Genomic DNA, 25,951 nt, shown 5'->3' with positions numbered 1-25,951 from the left:
TATATGGCACAACCGGAGCAGAAAATCAGCCACACCGGCTGAGGCGCCGCGTTCGGCGGTCACTACTTCTGCGAAGGCTGCGCGTGGCCGCGATGGCTCATCTCCGCTGCGCAAGTGGATCGGACGGGGATGAGGTGATCGCATATCATGTGAATATGTAATATTGCCCTGAGGGCTCGAAACAATAGTGTAATATTGCCCCGGTAACTTCACTCGGTTGTGTGGTGTTCTCCTTTTCGAAAAGAGCTTCCGTGTCAGACGGGGCGCGTTTGTCTCCCATAGTTAGGGTGCACCGCGTGTTTTCATTTGCGAATGTCCGGGTGACATCACAGACGGAGGACGCAGCCAATATGGCGACCACTTGGATATCGTAGAATGACACTTCTGCAACTTTCCGCAACTTTCATCTATTTTAGAATGTCTATAGGGATGACACCCGAGCTTTAAAGAATATATGCACATACTGCATATTGTAATGATAAGACTATACTAAATCACTGATGCGTACATTTCCTGGCTGGCCTTGATGGATGCCAGAACTGTAATTCCCCTGAGGGTCTTGCCACAACTCTTTGTTACAGTACGCTCCAAAGGCTTTATGTTTGTCTTGGACACAGGCTGAGCCTTTTTTTGCCCTTGTACATCAATGCAGATCCTGTTTGAAACAGCTGTTCTTCATGTAGACAAACAAACCTGCAAAACAAGGCAACAAGTATGGAAGTAAATAAGTGCCACCAGGATTTGAGTTTGAAATGCCACAGAAAACAGGATTTGAATTTGAAATGTAAAGTGATCACATTTTCAATAGTTGTATTTCAGTGTAACTTTTTAATGTTAACAATTCAACTGGCTACAATTCACTGTCTGAAATTCAACCGGCTACAATTCGCTGTCGAAAATTCACCATCTGTGCCACCAGGCAGCGTTACTTCAGGTCAGAACTGAACACCCAGCCAATCGCAGTTACACTTTCTTAGTCACGTGACGTCATATACTAAGAAAGCGTAACTGGATTGCCTGGCTGTTTGGTTAATTAGCGAGCATGAGGCGCAGGTGTGCTGGGACCAGCCCAGCTAGGCTGGACTGGCAGGACAAATGACATCCGGGGCACCTGGCTGTGTTGGATGGGTTCACTCTACTCACGCGCTGTTCACTCTAAAGGCTCCGTCACACCATGACGTTCTGGTCAACGTCTTCTGAACATTTCAATTGTTCTATTTTTCAGCGTTCTCAAACGTGGATGACACATCTGGTGTGTGATTAACGTGTGTCTAACACAGGACTTAACGTGTGTCTAACGCACGAAAAGCGTGTCTAATGCACGAAAAGCATGTAACAGCGACCAAATAAGATACCCCTAAAAACCATTAGCGTGTGCAAACGCGTCATTGGGGCGCGACGAGCGATTTGTCAACGTAAGACGAGCGTGTTGAGCGTGTGACCAATGGGTGAATAACAACAGAAAAGCGTTTTGCTGGCGTGTAATTTTTACAGTGGAACCGGCACTAAAACGTTGGAAAGTTCATAGTCACTTCAGTTGTTGTCGTGAGTTAGAACAGTGAGCATCATGCCGCCGAGAAGAAAAAAAGTTTGGGCGCAGACTTCAGCAACTAGCGCTGCTAGTAAGAAAGCTAAGCCTCTTTCATCACGAGCAATGCGTTTGGAGGAAAAACAACAGCAGGAGGAAGTGCACGTCCGCGAAGTCACGCACCTCGTGACAACCCCTGGGCACCCTAAACACCTTGCAAACCCCAGTGAGGACGTTCCGACAAAGATATAAAAGAAGCAGAGAATAGATTGCAGGATCCTGGACCGGGCTGTTGAGGATAATCTGGTGGAGTTTGGTGGTGAAAACGAACTGCTGCTTACACAAAAGTTCATACGACTGTTAAAAGTGACACATGATGGCTAAAAAGACTTCAGAAAGTTATCTGTGCTCATTAGATGTTTTTTCAAGAAACCGTGATGACAAGAAGTGTGCTTCGATCGACAATCGACCCATATGCCATGGAGAAACACAAATGGAGGACACAACTGTGGGCGTTGTTAACCTATCTAGAAATCGTCCACTATCTCCTCTTCTCGAACAGCGCTTATACCCTGGACCAACTAAAGCATTACAAAGGTCTGGAAGCCTTCAACCAATTCATCAATGACTGGGTTTGTCATGCGGCGGTATCCATTGTAAGCAACCTGTTTTCCCACACTGCTAAAGTTAGTTTACCGCACAATGCAATTTAAATATGTACTGCGTGATTATAGTCAGCATTGTGTTAAATTATGTTGATTATACCAACAAAAGAGGTGTAGATTATTATCTTCATTTTTGTCACAGAGAGGGAGAGAGAGAGAAAGAGAGAGAGAGAGGGAGAGAGAGAGAGAGAGAGGTTCGACAGGGACGAATCCCAGCCTGCACCTTTTTCTCCACTTCCACGGCTACATTTTTAACTCAACTCACGAAACAGCTAGCGGTGCGGTAACTCGTTTTTACAAACTTATTATAATGAAAATGAAAGTACAGATTTTGGAGGCATGCATTGCATTCACACGAGTATTTTGCTTGGGTGCTATATCGTCTCTGCTAATACGAGACAGCCACAGTTGTAACCGTTTGGTTGCTAACTGCTCCATTTCCTCACACTGGTTCTTGATCACAGCTGGCAGTCGAAAGAAAGACGCTTTACAACGCCCGTTAGAGCAACCGATAACATAGCAGTGTGCCCCCATTCATACGCCTTTCTGAAATGATTGCTGGTTAGTTACGTGTTTATGTGAATTCAACAAATCAAGATGGCGCCCACGTTCTAAATCGGAAGATGTGTGACGTTAGTCAAAAATACTCTATAGGGCACATACTGTGGCCTCCAGACAACCCCCCTCCCCCAGTCTCACATTCATCAGACAGCATGACACAGTTGTTTTTCCTACCAATTGAATCTTCAACAAACCACGCTCTATGCAACAAACCATACTCAAATGTAATGCAACGAGCTGCCGTAGTTGTGAAGTCACTATGTCACTTTTGGTCTCTGACTGATTTATTTTTTTCCCCTCAAAATGGTATTGCTCACTTGTTAATGAATTATTCAATTTGTCATGGTCCTGCCGGTCCAGCCCTGGCTGTGCGGGTTCCCGCGCGGCCGCGCTAATTGGTCGGCACACACCTGCGCCTTGTTTCGGCTGATTACGCCCGGTACTTATGGGACCCGATGACTACTGGTCCTCCGCCAGATTGTTGAGGTTCATGCCCCGTTCCAGCACTCCCGTATCTCTGATCGTCAACCCGTGTGTACCGACCTCCGCCTGTTCTCCGACCGACCCCGTAAGCCTGACTCCCTTGACACTCCTTCCATCCCTGCTCAATCTCCCGTGTACCAACTCCTGCCTGCCCGCGGACCTGCTCTCTACTCTTTACCCTTGCACACTGATTCAGAAGTCATATAGCTCTCTACATGAAGTTACAAATCAATGTGAGAAGACTGCCAGTCACGGGAGATGACTTGTATCGTGACATGCCAGAAATGACTGTGAGCTGCAGGACATTTTACCTGAATGAGCAGCATCATGGGATAATTGTATTTCCACATCTACTCAGTGAAGGACAGGAAAAAGAAGGCCCCCCTGACCCTTTTCTACCTATTTAGCATCAATGCAGCCTTAACAGATGCTGCATGCATCCATTCTGTGAATCACTTATCCTCACAAGGGTTGCTTGAGTGCTGGAGCCAATACCAGCTAACATCGGGTAGGAGGCAGGGCACACCCTGAACTGGTTGCCAGCCCTTTATAGGGTACATACTGTAGAAATAAAAAAACAAACGCACTCACAATCCCACTTAGGGGCAATTTAGAGTCTCCAATTAATCCATGTTTTTGGGATGTGGGAGGAAACCAAAGTGCCCGGAGAGGCACGCAGACACGGGAAGAACATGCAAACTCCACACAGGCGGGGTCGGGATGTGAACCCTGGACCTCAGAACTGTGGGGCCATTGCTCGAGAGCTCCAGCACCGTGTAGATGGAGCATATTTATTTCAAAACAAAACAAATATCAGAAGGGACTCATCGAAAATTTACACTATCCTTCACTGGTATGTCATGTGCATAGTTAAAAAATAATCTACGGCAATGATTCTTTTAAAAAAAAAAAGGTCATGCAATAAAATAAAATTTGTGAATTCAATGAAAAAGCAAATGGTACATGACATTGCACTATAATAATAAAACCATCACAAAACAAGAAATATGTGGAATGGATACAGTAATGGAGTGGAATTACTTAATTATAACTGGCATTTTATTGTTTCCATTCAACAGTTGCTTAGGCACTATACACAAGTGGGAAATCAAATGACCACAAAAATCATTTTATCTGAAATGTCTGTGAGCAAACCATTCAGCAATCCCAACCCCACTAATATAACACTGGGGTTAATTTATGCAATTACCGCCACCATGTCAAGTATCCGCCAATAACAAGACCAGTTAGGTCAGCTGAATATCCATAGGCATTTTCAAGACACAGCCAGAGTCTGACTTGTGGACTACTTGGAAGTACGACCGTGTCAAAATCACAAGGTAAGCAAAGTACATGGATTAGCCACCAGCAGTAATATGAAGTTTAGATTATGATAACCAGCACATACAGTATTTGCCCAAGTTGTTGCCATTGGAGTTGCGGTATTTATGGTATTTTGGAGATGTCATGTGCACTACCGTCACAATTAACTGTTATGCAACATCGAAGGAATAAGGACCCCAGCAGCAGACGTGGTTGGGTAGTGTACACTCAATTTAATGAAAGTAGAACACAACATATGAGGAAAAGGGGGAACTAAAAGAGCACTCAACGCGCGAGCAGTAATGAGGAGCAGTTAAAGTACAAAACATAAGAAATGCTGAGAAAAAGGTCAGTGTGAAACAAACACCAATAATTCTCTCCTGAATCAGATAGGTGGATGGAGCCACAGCAGAAGGTGTAACACCCAAGGAAAAATAAAAACTAAAGGGATTCAAACCCACACCAAATTAGGAGTGACTCAGGTCTTGGGCCAGACACAAAAGGTACAACAACGGATACTACAGCACTCAAACCAATAGTAAAATACACATGATTGGAACAACGAGGAACAATGGAAGAGAGCAATGCAATAACCGGGGACTCTCCTTTTGCACTTAAATGGCCAGCTGATCATCATTGCCATCAGGTCTCCAATAGGAGACTGAAAAAGAAATTAAGACAGCAGAGAATGGGGCATGACAATAACAGGTCTACTTTGGCACTTTGATGCCATTATCATGACGATAGGATCACATTTTGTCATCATTTTATGGAGAATCAGGGCATCAGTCAGTGCTGACTAGGCTGTAATGCTTGCAGCGACTGCAGGTACAGAGCTCCCATATAGGAAGAACTGTACTACCTGAATAACGTCTGTGGGTTATAGATACCACAAGCACGAGTGGCAGGTGCAAGAAAAACAAAAACCCCACTCAGCTAAACAAGAATCAGCCAGAAAGGATAAGAGGAGGGAAATGCAATGTTGTTTCCTACCCTAGGATACATGTTGATGGATAAAGTGTCCTTGACTAAGGTTAACCCTAGTAAAGATGTGTTCCATTTTTTCCCAAAGAATTGCTGAACCGACACCGAGCATTTTTGTTATTATTATTATTATTGTTATTATTATATTGTTCATCATGCTGATGTGAACCTAGTTTCCCTAGAGTGTAATTCAGGATCATCATGCTCACTTATTTGGATATACAAAGAACTTCTGAGTTACAGTGCTTGGAATGTTCAAGGATCACCTTGCTAACCATTTGTCTCACATTTCTTATTCTTCGCCAATCCATCTACAATTCCACTTTCACTATGTAATAATCATCTGTATCTTAAAACCGCCCTCTTCGTGTCCTACTTATATTTTGTCGTCCACTATGCACGTGATTTTTGCTCAACCATCATCTTTCATGTCTCCCCCCCCCCCTTTCTCTCTCTGTCTCTCTCCATGACCTCATTCCTCTTATGCTTTTGTCATTCACTTTCTTTCTCTTATCATGTGCACAAACACCCCCAAGGGACGCCATCTCTCCTGGAGACATACACTAAAATGAAGACATGAACATGAACATACACACACAGTCAAACACAGTCCGTGTGTGTAGTTATATACTCACACAAAATGTCCAAACTGGTTCTGCTCAGTCATGTATTACACGAGCGGGCCGCGCAGCAACGAAACAGGAGCAAGAGGTGGATGCCATGTGCTGGGCGTCACTGGAACAAAAAAAGAGGTGGCAGTCAGTTGATCAATCTCCTCTCCCAGACCAGGTCCACGAGAACCACAAACTGCGAACCCAAAGTGGCCTGCTGCTCTCCCATATAGAGACAGAGAGGAGTAAGTTCTAAGAATTGCTGCGCTCAAAGGGAATCATTCCACTGGGTTCATGACTGGCCAGTTCATTGTCATGAATATTGGGCATGGGGTAGGAGCCAGATGCAGGACTCCAAGGCAGTCATATGACTTTCCAAGGGTAGTTTAATTCAGGCAGCCGTTGGTACACAGGTACCTGTACAAGAAGTCAAAAGCACAACAAATTTGTGGCAAAAGGCAAGGTCCCAAAAAACGTGAAACAAGGTCAGATAATTACAAGGCAAAAACTTGGAACATGAACAAAACAAGACTTGTGTTCACAATGCTGCCACAGGAATGCTGGGATATTGTAACAAGGTAAATAAACCAACGAGAAGCTTTCGTACTCACACACAACCAACACGACACAAAAGGCTTAAAAACATAAAATAATTAGGAGGCACAGGTGAGAAGCCGATGCCGGAGGCACCTGCCCATAGGGCAGTGGAAGACCACACCCCTGACACCGCTTGTCTGTCCTCAGTTACTTTGTAATGCAGATTTTGTGTTTTACAGCGTTACGATGGACACAATAGTTAAGCACCTTCTGCACAATCACAAAAATCATAAAATAACTCAACAAACAACACATTCACAATGATCTAGACAGCACCTGAATTTACCAAACCATTATCATAAAAGAAAAATCAATCAATGAAAATTGTTCTTTTATTCAGTTAAAATATAATTAAGTTAACAACTGGCCAGATAATTCATTGTCCAATGATGACTCAAGATCGAAAAGACATGAAAAGGAACTGAACCACCTTTTAAATATAAATTTAGATTTCAAATCATCTGTGTATTAGTCAAATTGGATTACAAATTACATTTGTGTTTTAATCAGAACAAGGCATTCATTCACTTAAACTTTTGGAAAGTGCTTGTCATTAATGCCCATTTTCTTACATTTGGAATCAAAGATGAAACCAGTCATTCCCAACGAGTGCCTGGTCTACCCAATTGCAAATCCTAAGGCCCATCATAACTTTAAATCAAAACTGTGATCAACATAGCTGGTGAGGACAGGGGTTGACATCCTGCGGCTCCAGAGCTGTGTGTGTCTCTTTCATCCTTATGTTGCGGCTCTGCGAGGGTTGGGAAAATAAATTACAGGTGTCCGTTTTAAGTGTATGTTATTAGTCTGAAAAATGTGTCATGTCTTCTTATAAAGTCAAAGTTGTTAACTTCTTTATTGTTATATCGGTGATCAGCATGCCTGAATATTTATTTTACCTGGTTAATGGGACTTCTACTCCTGAACCTCTGTGCACAGTGTTTGCAAATCAGGGTTGTAAAAAGTCACTTTCATCTTTACGCAGTACTGTAAGCTGCCATCTGTGAGGTGTGAGTGGTGTTTGTTTTTGACACAATTCATTGTGAAGAGGAGCTTCTCACATGCACATCTTGAGCCGGACATCAACAGGACTCCAAATGCAAGTTTCTTCATGTTTTTGTAGGTCTCAAGAATGACATTCCATTTTTCAAACACGAGTTGGTCCGGTCTTGGAAGTTTCTCAATATCACTCCATTTGTGATTCTGCGCCAGAGTGGACTTCTGATGGGAAACGTCTTCAAGATCATCTCTGAGGCGTTTAAATTTACACACCCATATATCTCTGTCGGCTATGTCAGCCAGCTCCAGTTCAAGATCAGGTTGATTCACATCTGCAAATGCAGTCACATTTAACAGGGATGAGTCAATGGTTGGCTCCCCCCTCTCCTAGCCTGAATGCAATGTTAGGTCTGACAGATAAAGAAGACTATTGTCAATGTTGGAGTCCAGGCCAAATCACGCCTAGCTCTTCCTCAGACCCCCCTCACCTGAAACCACTGTCCACAAAGATGCGAAAGGCCCCTCCTCAACCCATGAAGACCCTTATCTATAAATCTGACTGATATTTTGCCGGGAGAAAGGTTGATATTCTGTGCATCCAAGAGAGCAGGTGGAAAGGTAGTAAGGCTAGAAGTTTAGGAGCAGGGTTTAAATTATTCTACCACGGAGTAGATGGGAAGAGAAATGGAGTAGGGGTTATTTTAAAGGAAGAGCTGGCTAAGAATGTCTTGGAGGTGAAAAGAGTATCAGATCGAGTGATGAGACTAAAATTTTAAATTGAGGGTGTTATGTATAATGTGGTTAGCGGTTATGCCCCACAGGTAGGATGTAACCTAGAATTGAAAGACAAATTCTGGAAGGAACTAGATGAAGTAGTTCTGAGCATCCCATTGTGATTGGTGCAGATTGTAATGGACATATTGGTAAAGGAAACAGGGGCGATGAAGAAGTGATGGGTAAGTACGGCATCCAGGAAAGGAACTTTGAGGGACAGATGGTGGTGGACTTTGCAAAAAGGTTGGAGATGGCTGTAGTGAACACTTATTTCCAGAAGAGGGAGGAACATATAGTGACCTACAAGAGCGGAAGTAGAAGCACGCAGGTTGATTATATTTTGTGCAGACGATGTAATCTGAAGGAGGTTACTGACTGTAAAGTAGTGGTAGGGGAGAGTGCAGGTCGACAGCATAGGATGGTAGTGTGTAGGATGACTCTGGTGGTGGGTAGGAAGATTAAGAAGACAAAGGTAGAGCAGAGAACCATGTGGTGGAAGCTGAGAAAGGAAGAATGTTTTGCGGTCTTTCGGAAAGAGGTAAGACAGGCTCTCGATGGACAGCAGAAGCTCCCGGAAGACTGGACAACGACAGCCAAGGTAATCAGAGAGACAGGCAGGAGAGTACTTGGTGTGTCTTTTGGTAGGAAAGGGGAGAAGGTGGTCGAACCCCAAAATACAAGGAGTCATACAAGGAAAGAGATTAGCGAAGAAGAAGTGGGATACTGAGAGGACTGAGGAGAGGCGAAAGGAGTACATCGAGATGGGACGTAGGTAGAGGTGGCAAAGGCTAAACAAGAGGCATATGAAGACATGTACACCAGGTTGGACACGAAAGAAGGAGAAAAGGATCTCTACAGGTTGGCCAGACAGAGGGATAGAGATGGGAAGGATGTGCAGCAGGTAGGGTGATTCAGGATAGAGATGGAAATGTGTTGACTGGTGCCGGTAGTGTGCTAAATAGATGGAAAGAATACTTTGAGAAGTTGATGAATGAAGAAAATGACAGAGAAGGAAGAGTTGAAGAGGCAAGAGTGAAGGACCAGGAAGTGGAAATAATTACTAAGGGGGAAGTCAGAAAGGCACTACAAAGGATGAAAAATGGAAAGGCAGTTGGTCCTGATGACATACCGGTAGAGGTATGGAAGCAATTTGGAGAGATGGCTGTAGAGTTTTTGACCAACTTATTCAACAGAACACTAGCGGGCGAAAAGATGCCTGAAGAATGGAGGAAAAGTGTTCTAGTTACAATTTTTAAGAACAAAGGGTATGTTCAGAGCTGTGGGAACTGTAGAGGAATAAAGTTGATGACCCACACAATGAAGTTATGGGAAAGAGTAGTGGAGGCTAGACTCAGGACAGAAGTAAGTATCTGCGAGCAACAGTATGGTTTCAGGCCTAGAAAGAGTACCACAGATGCATTACTTGCCTTGAGGATGCTAGTGGAAAAGTACAGAGAAGGTCAGGAGGAGCTACATTATGTCTTTGTGGATCTAGAGAAAGCCTATGACAGAGTACCAAGAGAGGAACCGTGGTACTGCATGCGTAAGTCTGGTGTGGCAGAGAAGTATGTTAAAATAGTACAGGACATGTATGATGGCAGCAGAACAATGGTGAGGTGTCCCTTAGGTGTGACAGAGGAATTTAAGGTCGAGGTGGGACTCCATCAGGGATCAACTCTGAGCCCCTTCCTGTTTGCGGTGTTAATGGATAGGCTGCCAGATGAGGTTAGACTGGAATCCCCTTGGACCATGATGTTCGCAGATGATATTGTGATATGCAGTGAAAGCAGGGAGCATGCAGAGGAACAATTAGAAAGATGGAGACATGCACTGGAAAGGAGAGGAATTAAGATTAGCCGAAGTACAACAGAATATATGTGCGTGAATGAGAAAAGTGGAGGGGGAAGAGTGAGGCTACAGGGAGAAGAGATACCACAGGTGGACAACTTCAAATATTTATGGTCAACAATCCAGAGCAATGGTGAGTGTGGTAAGGAAGTGAAGAAACGGGTTCAAGCAGGTTGTAACAGCTGGCGAAAGGTGTCTGGTGTATTATGTGACAGAAGAGTCTTTGCTAGGATGAAGGGCAAAGTTTATAAAACAGTGGTGAGGCCGGCTATTATGTACGGATTAGAGACGGTGGCACTGAAGAAACAACAGGAAGCAGAACTGGAGGTGGCAGAAATGAAGATGTTGAGGTTCTTGCTTGGAGTGAGCAGGTTGGATAGGATTAGAAATGAGCTCATTAGAGGGACAGCCAAAGTTGGATGTTTTGCTGACAAGGTTCGAGAGAGCAGACTTCGATGGTTTGGACATGTTCAGAGGCGAGAGAGTGAGTATATTGGTGGTAGGGTGGTGAAGATGGAGCTGCCAGGCAAAAGGGCGAGAGGAAGACCAAAGAGAAGGTTTATGGATGTGGTGAGGGAAGACATGAGGGCAGTTGGGGTTAGAGAGGAAGATGCAGGAGATAGGCTCAGATGGGAAAAGATGACATGCTGTGGTGACTCCTAACGGGACAAGCCGAAAGGAAAAGAAGAAGAAGAAGATTTGCCGGGTCTTTTCCAGAGTAACTCAGACCCTATGGAGATCAGGCACTTTTCTTCCCAGTAAAGGAAACAGAAAGTTTGTCAAAGAGTTATGGCATAAAAAAGTAGAACTACAAAATTAGTGCAAGACTAGCTTTTTTTTAAAAATATCAGCTCACTGGGTAATACATGAATGTTGATTAATTACATCATTACAACCTATGATCTGGATTTTTTTGTTATTAAATGAAACATTAACAGAAAGTAGCTGTAATACCATTTCAAATGAGGCAACACGAGCAAATTTTTATTTTATGAACATGTGTCGAACAGGGAAACAAAAGTATTGCTATTATTGTTAAGTGATTATTTCAGTGTAAAGCAATTATACTGGGTGATTCGAGCTCTTTTGAATATTTGTTTTGTTTAGTTAAAGGTTATTGTTTCAATAATTTATAAAGTTTCAAAATACAAAAGAAAATTTACGGAGGATTTTTCAAAACTGCAGTTATTTGTACTGAGTACATCTATTTTGTCATAACAGGGGACTTTAACATTCATGTTGAGAATAACATGAAAAAAAAAAAAGACCTGGTCTTCCCTAAGGATGTTGAAAATCTATTGATTGACATTAAGCATATAGCTATTTCTGAACATTTTTGTGTATCAACGAGAGTTGACTATTGAAATGGTCGTCTGACTGGGCTCCCCAAAAAGAGCATTAAATAGCTGCAGCTCATTCACAATGCTGCAGCTCTGGTTCTGACCAGAACAAAGAGGTCAGAGCACATAACTCCAACTCTAAAGACCTTACACTGGCTTCCAGTCAGACATAGAATAGATTTTAAGTTCTGCTACTGGTCTGTAAATCAGAAAATGGTTTATGCCCTGAATACTTGAAAGAAATGCTTACAGAATACAAACCCAGTAGAGGTCTGAGGTCAACTGACTCAGGTCAAATAGTGGAGCTCAAAGTCCAAAGCAAACATGGTGAAGCAGCATTTAGCTATTATTCTGCACACAAAAGGAATACATTGTCAATAGGGATGACGTCAGCCCCAAGTGTGAATATATTTAAATCCAAGCTGAAAACTCTTCTTTTGTGTTATGCTTTTGAGAGTATTTTCACTTGTGATGTTCTTGCACTGTACACAGTTTTTAATTGTACTTTTACCTTTCAATTATATATATAATGGAGGAAAAGTGTGTTGGTTCCCATTTTTAAGAACAAAGGTGATTTGCAGGGCTGCAAGAACATTAGAGGAATAAAGGTGATGAGCCACACGAAGTTTTGGGAAAGAGTCATGGAGGCTAGACTCAGGACAGAAGTAAGTATCTGCGAGCAACAGTATTGTTTCAGGCTTAGAAAGAGCACCACAGATGCATTATTTGCCTTGAGGATGCGAGTGGAAAAGTACAGAGAAGGTCAGAAGGCGCTACATTGTGTCTTTGTGGATATAGAGAAAGCCTATGACAGAATACCAAAGGAGGAACTATGGCACTGCATGCGCAAGTCTGGGGTGGCAGAGAAATATGTTAGAATAGTACAGGACATATATGAGGGCAGCAGAACAATGGTGAGGTATGCCATAGGTATGACAGGAGAATTTAAGGTGGAGGTGGGAATGCATCAGGGATCAGCCCTGAGCCCCTTCCTGTTTGCTCTGGTAATGGTCAGGCTGACAGATGAGGTTAGACTGGAATCCCCTTGGACCATGATGTTTGCAGATGACATTGTGATCTTCAGTGAAAGGCATGCAATGGAAAGGAGAGGAATGAAGACTAGGGGAAGCAAAACAATATACAGTGACAGGACATGGCTGATTCCTAACCTTTCTAAGGATCAGTGAGACCCCATGAAGTGATAGCTTGCATGGGGGTCTACTCCAATTGAGATTGACCGTCATGTTTAGCTTCTTCCATTTTCTAATGATTGCTCCAACAGTGGACCTTTTTTCACCAAGTTGCTTGGCAATTTCTCCGTCGCCCTTTCCAGCCCTGTGGAGTTGTACAATTTTGTCACTGGTGTCTTTGGAGAGCTCTTTGGTCTTGGCCATGTTACAAGTTTGAGTCTTTCTGATTGTATGGGGTGGACAGATGTCTTTATGCAACTATTGACCTCCCAGCTGTATCACACAAATAAATTGTTAAAAAAAAAATCATACATTGTGATTTCTGTATTTTTCTTTTTAGATTATCTCTCTCACAGTGGACATGCACCTATTCACCAATTTCAGACCCCTCCACGATTTCTATGTGGGAGAGCTTGCAATATAGCAGGGTGTTCAAATACTCATTTTTTTCACTGTATATATGTCCTTTTTATTGTTTTTTTCCCCTGTTTGAAACGTTTTAATTATTTGTACTGTAATGCTCTTTATCATGTGAAGTACATTAAGTTTGTGTATGAAATCTGCTATATAAATACATCTGCTTTGCCTACATATATATGTGAGTGGTTTTATTTTTTACATTCAAATACTGCAGTTATCAAGCAAGCTAATATACTGTAGCCAACAATATCCATCATCCATCGGGGATCCAGTTAGCCGGTATGACACACAGTATACCAAAATACCAAGTTTTGATTTGGAAATTCTGCGCTGGAGTGGAGTGAGCCACTGAGTCAAGTAGACATCTCTTTGCCAGTTGACTTTTCACAATCACTGAGTGAGTCCACATTAACATTAACATGTCCTATTAATTTGTCATACATTGCCTGACGCATCTGACTGATTTTCCATGTAACAGTTGATCGATTCTGATTGTTCGTCGGTGTAAAGGGTTTCATGGCCACAAAATGTGTTGTGTGTATGAGTGAGGGGTAGTAGAGGAAATATTCAGTGGTGCCCTGTTTTCTTGCTCTGTTACGGCTCCTCTGATTCTGGTGAAACTTTTATGTCTGATAAACGTAAATCTCACTTGTGGAAGAGCAGTTTAAGTGGAGCTTGGAAGTGGCGAGACTTACATTACATTTTATTGACAAAAGGACCCATGCAGGCTTACACATAATCGTGCACACGCTAAATAGATAAGTAAATAGATAAAGACATAGAAAGACACACACACACACACAAAATCATGAGTATTACACATAATAAACCAAAAACCTCAACACTGTGATGATCTTTAAATTTCATTATTTGTAAACATGGAGGCTGCAGTTTAGTACACCAAAACAAGAGGGACAAATTGTCAGACTGTATGTTTGACAATGTGCCAAGTTGAGACAGTAACGATTAAAATGTGAAGGATGTCCTTGTGGTTGGTGTTCAGGAAATATCACTGGGTATTAAAATCACATGAATAATATCCACTTGAAGCATTAATGTGCTGTTAGACTTCAAACCAAATTAGAGATATTGTGTTCCATGCCTGAGAAAATTATGTAAGTATGGTGCTCATTTCTCCCAAGTGTGAAGTCATTTATTTGGAAGTCACATTTAAAACTGTCCAAGATGCTAAAACTTAATAAATATATTGCACATTGTGCGTATACCATATATATATAACCTCATATGTAACCTTCAGATTACATCATTTGCACAAGACTTAATCCACCCGTGGGTTTCTACTAGTTCTCTTGTAGGTCACGCTGTGTTCCTGCCTCTTCTGGAAAAAAAGTGTTCACGACAGCAATTTGCATCCTTTTTGCAAAGTCCACCACCATCTGTCCCTCAAAGTTCATTTCCTGGATGCCGTGCTTACCCATCACTTCTTCAATGCCCCTGGTTCCTTCACCAACATGTCCATTACAATTTGTACACATCACAACTTTCTCTCTGTCTGGGATTCTCACAACTACTTCGTCTAGCTCATTCCAGAATTTGTCTTCACCTCTAGGCCACTAACCACATTGAACATAACACCCCCAATTTCAAGTTTCACCAACATCACTCAATATGATACTCTTTTCACCTCCAAGACAATCTTAGCCAATGCTTCCTTTTAAAATAACCCCTACTCCATTTCTCTTCCCATCTACTCTATTGTAAAATAATTTCAACCCTGCCCCTAAACATCTAGCCTTGCAGCCTTTCCTCCTGCTTTCCTGGACAAACAATATGTCAAACATTTTCGTAATCATCATATCAACCAATTCCAGAAATTTTCCTGTCATAGTCCCAACATCCAATGTCCCCACATTCTCTTTCTGGTAAGAACTCACTTTGCACCTCTCTTTTATCTTCGACCCACAGTAACTGAATATCCTGTGGTATCCTGCAGGTTAACGGGGCCTGGAGTGAACGTTATTACCCGGTCCACAACTGATCCAGGATGGAATTATTTAGAATGATGAACACTCATATTTGTTTGGCAATGTTTTAAGACCAATGCCCTTCCTGAAACAACTCTCTTCATTTATCCGGGCTTGTGATCAGGTTACAGTTTGCTCTGGCTTGTGCACCCCATAAGGCTGCATTAGTGTATGTATAATTCTTTGTATTTAAACTGTTCTCAAAAATTAAACAATGTCAGCATCAGTAAACATTCATCGAGGTCATCTGGAGAACAAAGTTCTGTTTTTCCCAAGTGTCTCTGAATTATGTGTTGAAACTTAAAACTACCTAAATAATGAAAAGTGTAGATAAACACTGTGTGTGTTTCTTTCGGCTTGTCCCTTTCGGGGTCGCCAGAGCGTGTCACCTCAGATGAACGCATATATATGTTTGGCACAATTTTTACGCCGGATGCCCTTCCTGACACAACCCTCCTTCCTGACGCAACCCTTCTCAGGGAGTGGAGGCCCCAGTGGGATACAAACCCACAACCCCTGGTTTACCAAACCAGTGCTCTAACCACTGAGCAATGGGGCCTCCAGATAAACACTAAACATGCTAAAGAAAAGAATGATGTGAAAAAAATGGGCAAAGATTGTGACTGTTGCACTAATAATTTATATGAGTCCAGGTCCCAATACACGCACACGAAATGATTCCTTTTACACACGAGTGCACATGCATGCAAACATGCACCACACATACTCACATGCATGCACATACATGCACACACGCGCATGCTCAAACACACATACAGCTGGAGCCATGGTTCAGCTAACTAATGCACTAGCCTGGCTCCTTCACTCTTGGGATATGAACTGCAGCTGATAAATTTTGCAAAAACACTCACCTGTGGGCCCAACATGCATAAGTAGGCCTTTAAAACTTGGGTGTCACATTCATTCAATGCGAATATTTTTCATTTTTTTTGCCAAACCACATCCAATCTGCTGATATGAAACATTATAGTCTTGCATAAATTGTACACTGCACAAAACCAACTGCATTCTAGTCTTTTGAGTGTTTCCCTATGCACTCCCAACTGCATTTCTGCTCACGTCTTTGCAATCTTCCAAACACTGTGACATCAGAAGCAAACCAATACAGTGAGTAAATTTGAATTGGAGCAATTCAGCAAACTAATCTACTAATACTATAGTCTGATTTCTGAGGAATATTTAAAACAAAAGTGTGAAGTGATAACTTTAATGCCACCGTCCAGACCTGATGAAAACACAAGTTACAAATTACATAAAGTGTTTTGATAATGGGGACAGACTTTTTTTGCTGATTCTGTGTAAATATAAGATATGCAAAGTACTGTATCCCTTGCTCAGGACTGATTTCTTCTCATTAATTGTAATCTTTATGTGTCAGCAATTTTGACGTGAGATAATGAAGAGTGTTTTGACTCAGTTTGAAAAGTAGAAACGGTAAGTTGCAACAAAGACACCGACTTGGCCTGAGGACCACAGGGTCCATCCATCCATTTTCTACTCCTCACTAGGGTCGTGCGGGTGTGTTGGAGCCCATCCCAGCTAACTACAAGCAGGAGGTAGGGTACACCCAGAACTGGTTGCCAGCCAATCGCATTGCCCAAACTGTATAACCAGACAAACATTCACACTCACTTTCATACCAATGGACAATTTAGAGTCTTCAATTAACCTACCATACATGTTTTTGGGATGTCGGGGGGAAACGGGAGCACCTAGAGAAACCCATGCAGGGATAGGTAGAACATGTAAATACCATACAGGCATGGCCAGATTTGAACCTGGGTGCTCAGAATGGTGAGGCAGATGTGCAAACCAGTCAGCGACCATGGTGCCTGAACCAGAGGTTATTTGGTTCAAAATCAGCCAAACTATGATGCATAAAAAAAGCCACTTCTTAAATAACACATCTCATACAATGGGGTAAGTTTGTATTGTAGGGTTAAACCCTGGCCACGATCCTGAAAACATTTAGTCATCTAAAACAAATTTAAAAGATTAAGGTTCAATGTTGGTGAATTTCCTTAAGACAATTCAGAATGTGACACATTCACATTAAAGCCTCTGTCCACTGGTATGCTCCCCCTCCACAATGGGATGCTCAGAACTACTTCATCTAGTTCCTTCCAGAATTTGTCTTTCAACTCTAGGTCACATCCTACCTGTGGGGCATCGCCGCTAACCACATTATACATAACACCCTCAATTTAAAATTTTAGTCTCATCACTCGATCTGATACTCTTTTCACCTCCAAAACATTCTTAGCCAGCTCTTCCTTTAAAATAACCCCCATTGCATTTCTCTTCCCATCTACTCCATGGTAAAATAACTTAAACCCTGCTCCTAAACTTCTAGTCTTACTACCTTTCCACCTGCTCTCTTGGATGCACAATATATCAACCTTTCTCCTAATCATCATGTCAACCAACTCCCGAGTTTTTCCCGTCATAGTCCCGACATTCAAGGTCCCAACACTCAGTCCTGGGCTCTGCGCATTGCTCTTCTTTTTCTGACGATGAATCCGGTTTCCTCCTCTTCTTTGTCTTCGACCCACAGTAACGGAACTTTCACAGACGCCGTCCAAGTTAGTAGTACTGGGGGTGGGCGTTGTTAACCTGGCCATGACCGATCCGGTATGGGAGTCTTTAGATGAAACCTAATGTTTGTTTGGCACAGTTTTACTCTGGATGTCCTTCCTGAAGCAACCCTCTGTATTTATCCAGGCTTGGGACCGGCCTACAGATTGCACTAGCTTGTTCCTCCATTGGGCCGCATTGCTCCTCACCTGTACCTCATTGGCTCCAATTATGCGATGTATTTAAAGTGGCACTGTCATGAAATGGATGATTTTTAGTATGTTATTAATGAAAAAACGGCAGCCAATATGGACCCATGCGTTTTTTCACCACAAAAGATGATTTTGACATATACAGCTTTTTGTAACTCCCGCCATGAAAATCCTCTTGAGGGATTTGTTTTCGAGAAGAAGCAGGAAGTGACGTAAAGGACAGAAGTTCCCCCAAGTGGATTCGTTTGTTTCAATTGGTTTTACCTCCGGGAAAGTAGCCCGTTGTTCCTTTGTGTTAGCCAAAATGCTGGCTCATTGCATCGCTGGACATTGCTTGAACACTCGGGAGAATGGATTTACCCTTCATAAGTTTTCGAGAGACCCGGTTCTTCGTGAAAAATGGATTGCACGGGTGCAATGGACGAGAGCTTCGTGGATTCCAAACGACAGGTAGGTGTGTATACAGCTACTAAAAAAATAATAGTTTGGGGCGGACCGCGTAATCGGTCTCTCATAACGTAACAAAAGATCCACGTACGAAATGTGTCGATGTGCGCATCGGACGGCGTCGGGCCGCTGCGACGCTTCGCCAGCGAAGGCTGCGCTTTAAGCTCGCGGATGGCGGCGGCTCTGAAGAACGCAGCTGGCAATGCCTCACTCAGCCGCATTCGCGCAGTAAAGCACCCCGGCGCGACGGTGTTGTTTATCGCGTACTGCGGCGTCTATGAACAACCCCCTAAAGCAGCACGGCTCGGTTCCATTATAAGCCACCACGGCGCTGAAAATGAGCCACACCGGCTGAGGCGCCGCGTTCGGCGGTCACGGCTTCGGTGAAGGCTGTGCGTCGGGGTTGCAGAGGGCGGCGGCTATGAAGAACGCAGCTGACAATGCCTCACTCAGCTGCGTGCGACAACAACGCGGTAAGGTGCCCCACCTCGACGGTGTTGTTCATTGCGTACTGCGGCTGCTATGAACAACCCTCTAAAGCAGCATGGCTCGGCTCCATGATAAGCCACCTCGGCGCCAAAAATGAGCCACACCGGTCGGCTGTATATATGTAATGTAAAATTGCCTCGGTAACGTCACTCGGTTGTGTGGTGTTCTCCTTTTCGAAAAGAGCTTCCGTGTCAAAAGGGGCGTGTTCGTCTCCCATAGGAGCGTGCACCACGTGTTTTCATTGATGAATGTCACGGACAGAGAATGCAGCCAATATGGCGACCACTTGGATGTCGTAGAATAACACTTCTGCAACTTTGCGAAGGGATGACGCGCTCTCTGCTCACATTTATTTTTTCGTATAGACATTGAAGTGAATAATGTTATCTGTATTTTTCATTACAATATCTATTTTCGGATGTTTATAGGGATGACACTTGACCTTTAAGCTTTGTTTGTTATGTTACTGGTGGCCAGTTCGTTGTACGAGACCACATTAGTCTGCGCGAGTACACGAGCTTCTTGTTGTGTATTTGCCTCGTTGTCATGCCCAGTGTTCCTGTGCCACCATAGCCAAGTATAGTCAAGTCTTGCTTTTCCTCGTAGTTATCTGACCTTGTTTTCATGTTTTTGGACCTTGGCCTTTTTTTGTGTCTTTGCTTTTTTTTGGGACTGCTTACATCTGTATGACCTCCGCCTGGAATGAAACCACCCCTCAAAATCATGTCACTGCCTCAGAGTCCTGCATTTGGTGTTGAACACTCTAAAGACTGTAGAGATGATTGTGGACTTCAGGAGGCAACCTTCCCCACAGCTGCCCTGACGCTCTCCAACTATCTTGTGGCAACTGTCCAGACCTTCAATTTCTTGGGAAGAACAAAACAACAGCAACAGCAAAGGATGTACTTCTGCAGCGTCTGAGGAAGCACGGTCTGTCACGCAAGCTGCTGAGTCAATTCTACACAGCGGTCAACCAATCAGTACTGTGCACCTCCACCATAGTCTGGTTTGGGTCCACCACAAAAAAGGACAAACTCCGACTGCCACGGACAATCAAAACGGCTGAACGGATTATCGGCACCACTCTACCCACTATTGAGGTCTTACACGCAGCATGAACTAGGTGCAGAGCAGGTAGGATTCTTTTGGATCCTCCACATTCTGGCCACCAACTCTTCCAGCTCCTTCCGTTGGGAAAATCCTACAGATCAATGAAAGTCAAAAGTAGCAGGCATTCAAACTGTTTTTTTCCCTCTGGCAATTAAGTCATTGAATTCTTGATCAGCGAACCTACTGTTTTTCTGCCTTGTGGCATATTCGGACACTCACTCACATCCAGTCAGTATGAGTAATATATATTTTTTTCTTACGATTCTGATTTGGGTCCTCCCCCTTGTCCCATGTTCGCGACACTAAAGAGCCGAATTAATGGTTCATCAATCTCAGCAGGTTGTCCATGTCTTGAAGCAAGAAAGCACCCCCAGAACATCACACTACCACTACCATGTTTTCCTGTTTGCATGATGTAGTTTTTCTGAATTGCTGCGTTAGTTATGCCAGATATAACAACACAGGCACCTTTCATCTATTCATCCATTTGCTTTTCTGCTAATCCTACCTAAGGGCACGGGCAGCCTTGACCGTATCCTAGTTATCTTCTGGCAAGTGGCAAAGTACACCTTGAAGTGCTTGACAATTATTCACACACTGACGTGCTGGAGTCTATTCCAGCTATCTTCAGGCGGTAGGTGGTGAACAACCTGAACTAGTCAACTAGAAAATTTCACGCACACATTCCAAAAAATTTTCAAAGTTTTTCTCATTAGTCCATAGAATAATCTCCCAGAATTAATGGGAATCATTCAAACTATTGCAAAACCAAAGCATTTTTGGCCAGTATTTTCCTTATGTTTGAGTCATGAACAGTGACCTAAATTAGGGCAAGGGAGGCCTGCAGTTCTTTCACTCAGTGATTATCAGATGGTGGGTGGAGACTCCAAACTCAATCCTGGATCCATTTTGGGTTACGTCCTTAAAAAAAACCCAACAGGAAACAAACATGTATTTGTATTCAGAATATTTTTCGGTATAGTCTGAATTTTTCACAAGTTCATACCAGGAATGTATTAGTTAAGTGACAGCAAATGTTACTCCCCTGTGCTGTAGTAACTAGTTTACTCTATAAACAGATGTAGTGAAGCTCAGCATCCAGCTAATAGGTGCCATTGCTAGCAATATGGTTTTGGTGGTATGTCAGACTCATTTGCAATGGCATTTAAAAATATACTGTACATATTTTGAGAGGCTATGGGGGGGGGGTGACTGTTTTAACTTCTACAAAAGTGGGCCGTGACTTTCAAACAACAGAAAAAGTCAGGTTCCATCGTGAAAACAATTAAAAACCACCATTTCAATGTTGTCCTGGGTTTCTTTGTTACTTGCTCAATGAGTAGTCACTGTGGGTAATTTTTGCAAGCCAGCTATTCCTGGAAACATTTGCTGTTGTTCCATGTTTTCTCTAATTGAGGATTATGGCTTTCAACATAGTTCACTGGAATCATAAGGATTTATAAAAAGCCTTTTCAACCATATCCAGACCCTTTATTTCTCATCTATTCTAGAATTTCTTTGTATTGTGGCGCCCTTTCTCCTCGTCCCCCATTGATGTCATTCCACATTGACTCTGTAGTCTTTCTACTTTACACATTCACACCACATCTCCGATTTCTAGAATCATTGGGTAGACTGCCAATGATTAAACAGACCTTGAGGGGTATTCTGCCTCATGGTTGGAAGGTCTGCTCCTGTCTGTATCTGTTCCAGACAATCAAGCACACACAACGTTTTAGCCTTAGGTTGAAAAATTCTCTTCAACAAATCAAGAACTCAACCAAGAATCCTGCAGCTAACTAAACATTTGCATTAAAAAAACATAGCATGCATCACATCACATTTTTTTTGAGTTCCTGCATTGTCTCTTTCTCTAAACAAAATCATAAATCCAACCTAGCTGGCGTCCTTATAGCCCACCTGGACCTAGGAGTAGATGTGGGTCTTGAAGATTCTGCAGCAGCGGTTCCTCTGTCAATTGATCTGAACTGCCCTTTGGGGAAGGCTCCACCGGAACGGTGCAACTCTTTTCCAGGGAAGCTTTCATGGGCGTGAGATGCCGACGGTTTCGTCTCATAGTTCCGTGGGGTCCATCTACTAGATATGAACGCGGGGTGGCATGACTAATGATGATGCCCCCTACTGTTCCTTGATCCTTGTTCCACACCTCCTGTCCTGGTTCCAGTGCCTCGAGGTTCCGTGCACGATGCCGCAGGTTACAGTGTTGCACATCTTTCACTCGCTTCTCACTTTCCTTCAACTGAACAGCTTCACAATCTGGAATAACTGGATTTAGCAAGGTGGGAACGATGGGCACTGTCGTCCAAAGCCTCCTTGCCATGATAAGATGAACTGGACTACAGAGCTTGTGCACGTGACATATTGCCGGTCAAAAAGAGCTGCTCGACAGTGTGGGGGACATTGAACCAGAGCAAAATATTCACAGTGCCCGAGACTTGTGCTGTTGGTTAATTTAGGCAGTTTGTTTTATATTGACTCGGCGTTGTCATGGTCAGAGTAGTCACGTCCGTGTTCTCTAGTTAGGGTCTCGTGTTCTAATATGGTCATATTAGTTGTCGGAGGTGCGTAAGGAACGTTGATGCGGTATGCATCTGCAGATTTGGAGACCTGTATGTTAGGGAGTGGTGTGTCCTCCCAGTCAGTCATTTGAGTCAGTCGTTTCACCATAGGTCCCAGCTGCTGGGCCTCGTGTCCTGGAGACAGAGCGAGTGAAATGTGGGGTAGTGACTCTTCCTGCATATTGAACCATGTCATTTGAGCTGGTGTAAGACAGCAGGATGGCGCTACACCCTCTCTTTCTGCGTATATATGTGTGGATGTAATGTCCCGAGCATCACCTTGTATGCGTGCAAAGTTTTCCATGTATACCAGATTCCGGTTGTGGTCGTAATATAGTGTGCCATGGTATGGATCTAGTGAAGGCAGGTAAGCAGTAGGAGTGTTTAACCAGGGCTTCCACAACAGAAATTGATGTATGAGACCAGGTTTGAGGGGTGTTTCTGGTTGAAGTCAGGCCCAATAAATGATCACAGTTGGAGTTGGTTCACTCACAGGTGTCATAAGCCATTGTCCAGAGTGGCAGATGGTGTCAGCTGCCACTGGTGTTTGTGGTGAATGTACAAACGAATGGTCGAAGGTCTGTCCAGCCAAGATTGTCGGAAAGGGTTGAGTCTATTGCAGGGCTTGTTGAGTCCCTGAGAAGCCCATCAATTGCACAGTGTGTTGTGACAATAAAGTGTCCGGGAGCAAGATGTTGAGTGAGGAGTGTGTTGCCCCTGTGTCAACGAGAGTGTTCACTTTTCGCCCCGCATTAGAGATGGGGATCATGGCACCTGCATCGCCGGACTCCTGGCTTCCTGGGCACCCCTAGTGGTACTGTCCAACCTGCTGCTGTCCATCCTGGTGCCAAGGTGGTCCGCCAAAGCTGTCATTTCTGCCTCTACCTTGGCCCCCTTGGTTATTGGACCAGCCACCACACCCTTGCTTTGGAGCGTGAGGTGGAGGAGCTGTAAGACAGTCCTTAATCCAGTGATTGGGAGAACCACACCCAAAACATCCTTGATCACGTTGATGTTGGAACACTCTCCCCCGGCCTCCTCCAAGCCTTCCTCCGTATCCACCCCCGCCTATTACCCCAGAACCCACCTACGGACAGGAGGTCAGGGTCAGCTTCAAGAGTGGTCTGTACCGGTTCAGGGAGACCTGCCAGGACTGCAGTCCTGACTATAGCCTCTTCCTAACCAGACTGTCCAGGTTGATGTCCAGTCGATTCAGTCCTAAGTTTAGTAAACTTGGTCAAGTGCTCAAGTGGGTTGTTTAACATAGGGGAAAGAAGTGGGTGTGGCTGTAACAGGAGCGGGGAAACTCTCTCTGTGTGTGCGCTCTCAATATAGTTCCATTGGGTACGTTAAGCATACTTGCAGTTGTCTCAATTTCTCGTTGTTCAATACTAGTGCATGATCTAGATGCTGCTTGTCTCCAGTCTCCCATGCAGAGTGTATACCCCAGACAGCCATGCATTACCACCAGAAGAGGGACGAGACAAGCGAGCAAGACAATCAATATCTTTAAGATCAAAAGGCTTGTATATTGTGTCTGCCAGAGCCACTGTCATAAAGCAAAGCAAAGCAAATTTATTTGTATAGCGCATTTCATACACGAGGTAACTTTGCATGATTAAAGGCATTTGAAAACAAAGAGATAAAACATTTAAAATGGGATAAAAACAATAAAAATGACAAACACAATATTTAAAAAAAACAATTAAAACTGCATACAGTCCAAGTAATATGATCAAAAAGTGGATATATTGTAAAAACCCTGAGAAAAAAAAGAGTTTTCAACTTGTAGCGTTTTGTTTGCTTGTTGTATAATATAACAATATAATATAATAGCCATCCATTTTCTTTACCGCTTATCCTCATGAGGGTCGCGGGAGTGCTGGAGCCAATCCCAGCTGTCAACGGGCAGGAGGCGGGGTACACCCTGAACTGGTTGCCATCAAATCGCAAGGCACATAGAGACAGACAATAATCGCACTCACAATCACACCTAGGGGCAACCTTGAGTGTCCAACTAATGTTGCGTGTTTTTGGGATGTGAGAGGAAACCCACGCAGGCGCGGGGAGAACATGCAAACTCCACACTGGCAGGTCCCGGAGTGAACCTGGGAACTGTGAGGCCAACGCTTTACCAGCTGCGCCAGAGTTGTGCCATAATATAACATATAATAATAACATTATAATAGTCATCGTGTTATTTCCGATGCGAGAGGCCGCTTCACATCAAATCAACAAGACTGTTTTCACCAACCCCCCTTCACCGCCTCTCGCTTCCTCTGTGTCTGTGTCTGTGTGTGTGTTGTGTCCTGTACTTACGTGTGATCCAGGGCGCGTGCATGTCCGATGTGCCTCCTTCCTCATTTTTGCAGTCCTTCACTCGCGTCCACACATCAAATACAACTTTTCTCAGCTCCATCTTCTTTTCCTCATGGGCTCCTTGATGCCCTCAACATCACATGCCACCTTACCATCCGTCCCGGGTAGTTTCCTGGTCGCGTTCCAACGTCCATCTCTCCAGCATAGGGCGAAGAGAGTGTTGGATACAGGGGCGCGTTCGGCGCCGATCCGGGAGTAACTGTACCATCTTCTTTACTTACTTTGCCTTCGTTCGACTAACCATTACCCTTTTTTCACTTACTTTACCTTCGTGCGACTTACCGTTACCCTTTTTTCTTCAACGTTGCCCTCACTGTCACGTCATTAAATGTGCAGTGCGCCTTTCTCTCTTCACCTCTTTAAATTGCATGAGCCCTTATTTAATCTCTCACATCTTTCATGGTCTTTTATGTTTATATTTATATTATATTTACATAGTCCGTGTCATTGTATGGGTCCATGCCCCCCCGCAGTCTGGTCCTGGACCGGGATGGTAACTTTCCGCTCCTTATCTTGTGTCGTTCGTCTCTACGGCAACGCCTGGGAGAGGAGGGTGCCGCCAGCCAGTTTTCTGCATATAAAGATCAAGGACAACCATGGACTCCACAACACATCCTTGTCTTATTAGCAAATGGACAACACTTTATCTGTTGATTAAATGTAATAATGAAAGTGCAATAAAAGTAAAATAGTCTTCAGTACCCACAGTCATTTTACGTTACGTCACCTCACTCACTCAGTCACACCACGATTAATGGAATATATATATATGGTGCCACACCTTCACGCACTTCTGGAAAGATTCTTCCAGGACACTGCGGCTCATGTTGAT

General features: G+C 43.5%; 1 protein-coding gene across 1 annotated transcript in view; it reads right to left on the bottom strand.

The window, feature by feature from the left end:
- The window catches only part of LOC133515045 (fructose-bisphosphate aldolase A-like), a 34,174-nt gene extending 8,223 nt beyond the window's left edge, over positions 1-25,951 (bottom strand). The window contains exons 1-2 of the mRNA XM_061847271.1: positions 25,901-25,951; positions 25,554-25,690 (exon numbers count right to left, since the gene is read on the bottom strand). Of these exons, the coding sequence (XP_061703255.1) occupies positions 25,554-25,580 (27 nt within the window). The 5' untranslated portion in view covers positions 25,581-25,690; positions 25,901-25,951. The remainder of the gene's footprint in view (positions 1-25,553; positions 25,691-25,900) is intronic.

The sequence above is a fragment of the Syngnathoides biaculeatus genome, chromosome 16 (assembly GCF_019802595.1).
Source record: "Syngnathoides biaculeatus isolate LvHL_M chromosome 16, ASM1980259v1, whole genome shotgun sequence".
In the NCBI taxonomy this organism is placed as follows: domain Eukaryota; kingdom Metazoa; phylum Chordata; class Actinopteri; order Syngnathiformes; family Syngnathidae; genus Syngnathoides; species Syngnathoides biaculeatus.
This window is presented reverse-complemented; position numbering and strand designations above follow the sequence as displayed.